This window comes from Spinacia oleracea, chromosome 2 (genome assembly GCF_020520425.1).
Source record: "Spinacia oleracea cultivar Varoflay chromosome 2, BTI_SOV_V1, whole genome shotgun sequence".
In the NCBI taxonomy this organism is placed as follows: Eukaryota; Viridiplantae; Streptophyta; class Magnoliopsida; order Caryophyllales; family Amaranthaceae; genus Spinacia; species Spinacia oleracea.
Window position 1 is genome coordinate 31,962,100 of NC_079488.1, and position 7,294 is coordinate 31,969,393.

The 7,294-nt window shown below is 46.3% G+C and overlaps 1 protein-coding gene across 1 annotated transcript; it reads left to right on the forward strand.

Annotated features, from left to right (window-relative positions):
* The first annotated feature begins 108 nt into the window (after positions 1-108).
* On the forward strand, positions 109-1,851 carry LOC110795419 (uncharacterized). The gene is made up of 2 exons (XM_056835806.1): positions 109-1,470; positions 1,639-1,851. The coding sequence occupies exons 1-2, from the start codon at positions 109-111 to the stop codon at positions 1,849-1,851; spliced, it is 1,575 nt and encodes a 524-aa protein (XP_056691784.1).
* Positions 1,852-7,294: the final 5,443 nt, after the last annotated feature.

Consider the following 7,294-nt stretch of genomic DNA (forward strand, 5'->3'; position numbering starts at 1 on the left):
ACCCAGATGACGCCCAACAGGGTAAGCTTGCGTCCACGCCTGCTCACTAGCCGCCGTGAACCTACTTACCACATTCAGCAAGAGTTTAATAATCTGACGCTTAGGCACATGAGTACTCCCTTCTCTGAGGATATCATGAACGCCCCAAAAGAGCCCAAGGTAAAAAATCCTACCATTGAAGCCTATGACGGTACCACAGATCCCGATATGCACTTAGTTGCATACCGTCATCATATGTATGTTCAAGGAACCAATGAAGCCACTTGGTGCAAATATTTCCCAGCCACTCTCAAAGGAGTAGCGTCTAAATGGTTTGAGCGATTGCCCCCATGGTCAATTGCCTCTTTCAACGAACTGCAGACTCTGTTCTCCACCAGGTTCATGGCACACAAGGAAGAAAGGAAAACAAGTATGCACTTGGGACGAATTCAACAGGGGAAGGATGAGTCACTGAGAAGCTATGTGAAACGCTTCAATCTAGAGGCCGGACAAATCCCAGATTTGCCGGACGGCGTCTCCTTCGATAATTTTATCAAGGGACTGAAGAAGGGATCCTTTAAGTTTGACCTAGTCAAGAAAAGTGTAAGGACCATGGCTGAGGTTTTGGACGAGGCCGAAGCATTTATCCATGCGACAGAAATATGCAGCGCGTCAAAAGATGGAAGGATTGGAGAAGCAACAGATTCCTCAGGGAAGAAAGACAAGATAGACAGAAAAGCCCCACGAGTAAATGGTACTTGGGCACTCTCAAAAGAGCACGATAACAATTCTCCTGGACACAAGAGAGAACGTCCACAAGAAAGGGAATACTTCGAGTATAACAGAGATCTCCTCACAATACTGAAAGACGTCGGAACCAGGTATGACCTTGAACGACCTTTCCCCATGAAGTCTCCTGCTGAGAGTCGAGACCCTAAGTTATATTGCCAGTTCCATGAAGACATAGGGCATGAAACCAAGAGCAGCAGAAGCTTGAAGAGAGCTCTAGACGGCCTAGCCTCTAAAGGACATCTCAAGAACTACTTACAGAGGAATGCTCACGGCTCTGGGAAAAGCCAGTACAAAAAGAACAAGTCACCTGTCTCACCCACGGAGGGAAATCACAGCGAAGGGGGGTTTGTAGCCGTCATATCTGGGGGACCGGCCGTTGGAGGACCCACCATGAGGGGAGAGAAATATTATGCTCGCCGCCTGGGGCAGGTAATGCTGTCAGGAAAGTCACCGCTGGACCCATTCCCACGGATCGAGATATGTGAGTCAGATGGTGGACGAATAGCCGCTCCGCATGATGATCCCCTTGTGGTCGAGTTGAAAATATCCAATATGAGGGTGAAGCGCATCTTAATAGACACGGGGAGCTCGTCTGACATAATAAGCGTGGAATGCCTCAACCGCCTAGCACATGACCCCAAAACCATGGATAGCATACACTATCCCATTATTGGTTTTGGAGGAAGCATTATACATCCTGTAGGTGTCATCACTCTGCCGGTTCGGATTGGAGATAGAAAAAACGGACGCAAGATGGAAGTGAACTTCCTAATTGTTAAGGACTTGACATCATACAACGTCATCTTGGGACGACCCACCCTGAACAAGATTAAAGCAGTAGTCGTCACCCATCTGATGCTTTTGAAGTTTGTATGTGATGATGGGGCATTAGGAACCATACATGGATACCAGCAACAAGCAAGAGACTGTTACCTCACCACCCTCAACCCGTCAGCATGGAAGAAAGATTCGGCCGAAGCTAGAAGCAAAAGAAAGCATGAAGAAGAACTGCCATCCCCCAATGAGAGTAAGCCAGCCAAAGCAGAACCTGTCAAGATAGAAGAAAGTGGCTGTAAATAGAATGCCATTAGGATAACTCATGTAACTTGAACCTACAAAACGGCCTAAATATCGTACTATAGCCTACAAAACGGCCTGTAAATGCCCGCCTACGAAGCGGTAAAATTAGTTTCGCTACTTAGTAAATTAACGAATGTTTTCTTATCTGACGAATACAAGGCTCAATAAAAGTCCCTTAAGACGCGGAGAAATCCACAAAAAACAAACGGTGGCGTCATTTACCAAAGAAAAACTAACGGCCCTAAAAGTACCATGTACTAACAAAAACGCAAAAGACTCAACAAGAGCAGACACTCAACATGACGCCTCCTCCTTGGAAGGCGTCTCAAAAAGACTAATCGGTTGACGGCCTGAGAAGTGGCCTAGATTAGCGCCCCAAATTAGGCTGATCACCTAAAACACTGGGGTATCCGTCCATCAAATGGACCAAAAAGGAAGTTCCTGAGAAATCAGTCATAAACTGAAATGCAATAAAAAACAAGTGCACAGGAGGCACGAAATATTCATACATGCGCCTTGCACAAGGCGCAAACAAACCAAAACAAATAAATGGCAACAGGCACCAACGTTATTACAAGCGCCCACGGCGCCGTCCAAACTGATTAAACAAAGGCCGCCTAGGGACGAGGGGCGGTGGAGCTCCCGTCCTGAATGTCTTGGCCTTCGGGGGAATTCACTTCTTCCTCCTCCACGTCCTCATCGTCCCCCTCGCTGGAAAACTCCGGGGCATCCAGACCAAGGCGTCTAGCCGTCGAGACGGCCATCTGGTAGGAGATACGACATTTGAACCAGGAGAAGTCCTTCCCGTCCACAGATTGATCCCACACCCGCTGAGCAATCTCCAAAATGGACTCTTCGTCAGACTTGAAAGAGCTAGCGGCCTCAATCTCGTCTTGGGTAGCCTTAAGCTTACCCTCCAAGGCGTCCACCTTGGAAGAGAAGTTGGTCACCCGCTCCGAGACGGAGGAATACTCCTTTCTCAGCATGGCCAACCTTTCCTCATGCTCCAGCAGTTTCTTTTCATAGTTCTGGGCGTCCTCCTCGGCCTTCTTCAGAGCCTCTGTCTCGGACTTAATCTTCTTGTCCGCGTCCACATTGATCAATCTGGCTATCCTCTCAGCATACTTCACGTGATTCTCAATCTGGTCCTTATGTTTGAGCATCTCTTTATGCATATCAAAGCGGTAGTGCCTACTCTCGGCACAACGGATGAAGAGCTGCCAAGACCGAAAAAGACTTAGTAAAAAAAAAAAATATGATGAATAAATAAGGTATCTCACATCAAGTACGAGGGACTGAATAGACCCAAAGAACCCCAGGTCAATCCCGGGAAGCGACCTCACATATTCCTCAGGGATGGCAGCATAGACTTCTGAAAGGATCTTATCCTTTTCCTCTGAGCTGAAGCCGCCTGACGGGGGGATGTTCGCCACTTCAGCACGTCGCATCCGTTTCAACATATCAGCTGAATCAATGTCAAAACGTCAAAAACCATACAACAATACCAAGTTGTCATGACAACCTAAAGGTACCGAAATACTAACCACTTGACGGAGCCGGAGGAGGCATGGGAGCGTCACCAGCAGGAGAATCTTCAGCCTCCTTGCCCTTACCCTTACTCTCCCTAGACGAAGTAGCAGCTCCAGTAGCATCAGCCTGATCGGCCGCCACTTCGTCAACGGTTGCCCTGGTCGCGGCATCCCCTTCGGTGCTCACCTGGGGAGAGGCTTCCCTGTGTTCAGGAAGAGGAGTGGACGCCTGAGAAAGGGGAACTTCTACCCCAGTCGGAGGAGCAGACGGCTTCACCAGAGACGGCTTCGTAGCAGCGTCTGTGGTACTCAGCTTCTTGAAACAGGGCCGTTTAGGCTTGGGAGCCACCGTCGAAGATGCAGGACGCTTCTTCGTAGCTGACGAAGTGGGCTCCTAAACAAGACAACAAATAAACAACTAAGTCTAGACCTTGGAAGAAAACAGAAGCCTATTAAAAGTAAACAAGGGCATACCTTGGCAACATCACCAGAGGCACCATCGTCGGACTTTTTGGAGGAGTCTTTCTTCTTGGCCTCCACGGTCTTGAGAATGTCCTCAGTGTACACCTCGGACAACCAAGTGGGAACATCCACCAAACTATTGTCTTCGGGGGATAAACGGTCCATGGCAGAATCTATATAAAACCGAGAGAGTCAGTAGAAGAAAAAGAACAAGGCTTTGATGAAAGTCTATGAGAAACTACCTCTACTCAAATAAGGGCAAAGACCAACGGCCGCGAGGAAAACTATGTTGGTGAACTGACTCACATGGGGAAGCCAGGCATAAGGCACCCATGCATGACTCTTTGAAGACAGCCGATACATCTCGGCCTGAAACAAGGGCTTTATGAGCCTCCAGTCTCTTGACAAAAGGCGGGGGAAGGCGTAACCCCTAGACAAATAGCGGGGACGCTGGTTCCACCTAGAAAGACACCTTGAAAGGGAAAGGTCCTCCATCCGAATAACGGACCACTTCTTCCTCCACCAAAACCCAGCTAGAAGTCTTACCAACAATTGTCTTATATCCGCGACGGCTATAAAGGGTGAACCATCCCTGGGGAGAGCGAGAGGAAGGGGAAATATCTATGAGTCTGAGGAAAGCAGGAAAAGAAGGAGTAATGCCGCTCAAAGCACACTTGGCAATAAACCCAAAGACGTTTGCCCAAGAATTAGGGGTCAGCTGAGCAAGGCCAATATCATACCCCTCCAAGACTTCCATCACAAAGGGATGCAAAGGAAATCTAAGACCCAATCTAAAAGCAGCCGTGTAGACAGCGACTTCTCCCAGAGAGAGTTGGTCTACAGAATTATGGGGTCGAGGGCTCCTAAAACTAAAGCCTTGGGGCAGGAGTAAAAAACGTTCAAAGTCACGTCCTTGCTCCCTCAGATACCTCAGCCATTTCATGCTGGGAAAGATGTTAGAGGGAAGAAAATCGACATTATCTCTCCCTTGAACCATAGGAGGAAGGTTTCTTGCGAACTCATTGTCAGAAGAACTAGAGGAGTCATCCTTAAAATCATCACGTGGAACGCGAGGACGGCAAGCCACGCTTTTTCTTCTCCTTGAAGAACGTGCCGCCCTTACAGCCCCGTCTCCTGAATGACGAGAGGAGCTGACTCCACCCCTATTTCCTTGGGACGGGCTCGAAAAGGGAACCCTGTTGTCCCTCTCTCGTGGCGCTGCCCATGCACCCACATTGGCTGTTTGCCTAATTCGAGCCATGCCGTCCTGCATAGGGAACAGGACGTCTGACTTTAGAAAAAAGAAAGAAAGAGCGTTGCAACTAACAAAGACGCCTCCCTAAGATACTATAACAACAAGAAAAGAAAAGAAATTTCATAAGCATGCAGAAAACAAGAGTTTGATAAAGAACTTACCAAGAAATGATCAAACTGATGGGAAGTCTAGGCAAATAGTCCAAAGCCTCAAGAACAATGAACAAGAATCCAAGAACACCCAAATACAAGCACAGACAGATCTTTGACAAAATTCACTTTCTCTCTCTACAAAAAAATTGCTTTGAAACAACAAAAGGAAAATGAGAGAACTTCTGAGGATTTTAAAGGGGGGAAGCCAAGCTCTGGAAAGCAACCCCACGTGGCACTCCCTTCGATCAAGCAGCCTACCCCACAGGGGCGAGGGGAATCCTCTTTGAGGGGCAAATGATGTGGCCTAAAATGAACGCCACCTGGCTGTACCATGAAAGCCCAGAAAGAAGAACCAAAGGCCCATCAGCAGGCAAATCCGGGATTGTCTCACAAACCCGCATGCACACACAGGGTCAAGACCCATCAGTGGGTCATGAGATCCACTTGCTCAGAAGGAGCCCATTCCGCTATCTCCCAAAAAGAAAGGCCCAAAAGCTTAAGAGGGCCACCAGGTCTACCATCAGGTCCCCAAAACTTAGCAGGACACGTGTCTTGATCTTACAGAGCATCCAATCATGCAGGACCAGTTCCCAAGAAACCCTAGCACTATAAATAGTGCATATCCCTAGGTAAAAGGGGGCATCAATTCATTCCCACCAACCTCAAACTATTTTTACTCTGCCTTCTCTCTACAAATTCCTTCTCTCTCTAGCTTATACTTACTTAAGCATCGGAGGGAATATTCCTACCGGAATATTCTTGTTTTGCAGGTTGCCAGAAGTTCGTGCCAGCTCATACTTGATACCTCTGAGGAACGCGTGACACGTCATCACCGTAAAAGATCCCACAACAATTGTCAAAAAATATTTCGCTCCACAAGACGAAGGTGTCTTGTATGGACTCCACAAATCAATATGAATCAATTCAAACATTCGACTAGCGTGGCTATCACTAATGGGAAAACTCTCTCTACATTGCTTTGCACGAGGACACACATCACAAATTGTATTATTCTTGCTAATAGTATTAATCACAAGAGGAAGTACAATATTTTCTCCAACGGAACGCTGATGCCACAAATCAACCACACAATCCACCGCGAAGGCCCTCACTCGCGGAACCCCACGGAAAAAATAGTCCTTCATGCCGATCACCCACGCCAACCACCGTCCTCATCGAGTGGTCCTGTATAATACATATTTTGTTAGTAAATTGAGTCGGACAATTTAAATCGTCACTTAATTGAGTTAAAGAAATTAAATTGCAGTTTAATTTTGGCACAAATAAAACATTATACAGGACAAATCCACTCTCTAATGTTACGGATCGGTGTTGGTTTGAATTTGTCGTTTGACAATCCGATAATACAATCGGACAATTTTCTGATGTCGTGATATTTCTCAAAATCGAAATGTTACCCGTCACATGATTAGAGGCTCCGATGTCAACAATCCATCCTAATTAAATATGACCTTACATTTTGGCTTTAGGCTTAGATAGAATATCAACAGTTTGTTGCACTTATTCACTAGAAACTCCAACGAGTCCTTATAGAGTTGCTGCCCCATGTACGTAATTGGAAGCACCTCGTAGCTTCTTCTCCTAACCTCCTTCAATGTTAATATTCTACTCACTCAAATTTGCAAATACTCAAACAAACAAATCCAACAGTCCTCACGCAAAACAATAGGGACGTAGTAATTTGGAAATTGCAAACCAACAAATACTCGAACAACTCAGCAATTCATGTACCGATCTCTCGCATCAATTTTGTGAATGCCTCGATCAATCTCGCGCGGAAAAAAGAAAATTAGGGTTTTAACCTAGGCTCATGATACCATGATAAATAGCGCTCAAACTCTGTTATTCTTATTAATGAACTCCGTATATATATTACATAGGGAAGGTTATTCTCGGCAATTCCGTATATCTAGAATATTACAATATTAACAACATATATATATTACCATATACTCCGTATATACTGTCGTACTCCCTCTGTTCCTTAATACTCGCACCGGTTTCTTTTTCGGGTCGTCCCTTAA

What these genes read in the sequence shown, in the direction of transcription:
- LOC110795419 (XM_056835806.1), top strand. Translation starts at nt 109, where the DNA reads ATGAGTACTCCCTTCTCTGAGGATATCATGAACGCCCCAAAAGAGCCC. An exon ending in GAGGAAGCATTATACATCCT is followed by an intron (nt 1,471 to 1,638) that starts GTAGGTGTCATC and finishes ATGCTTTTGAAG; the next exon opens with TTTGTATGTGATGATGGGGC.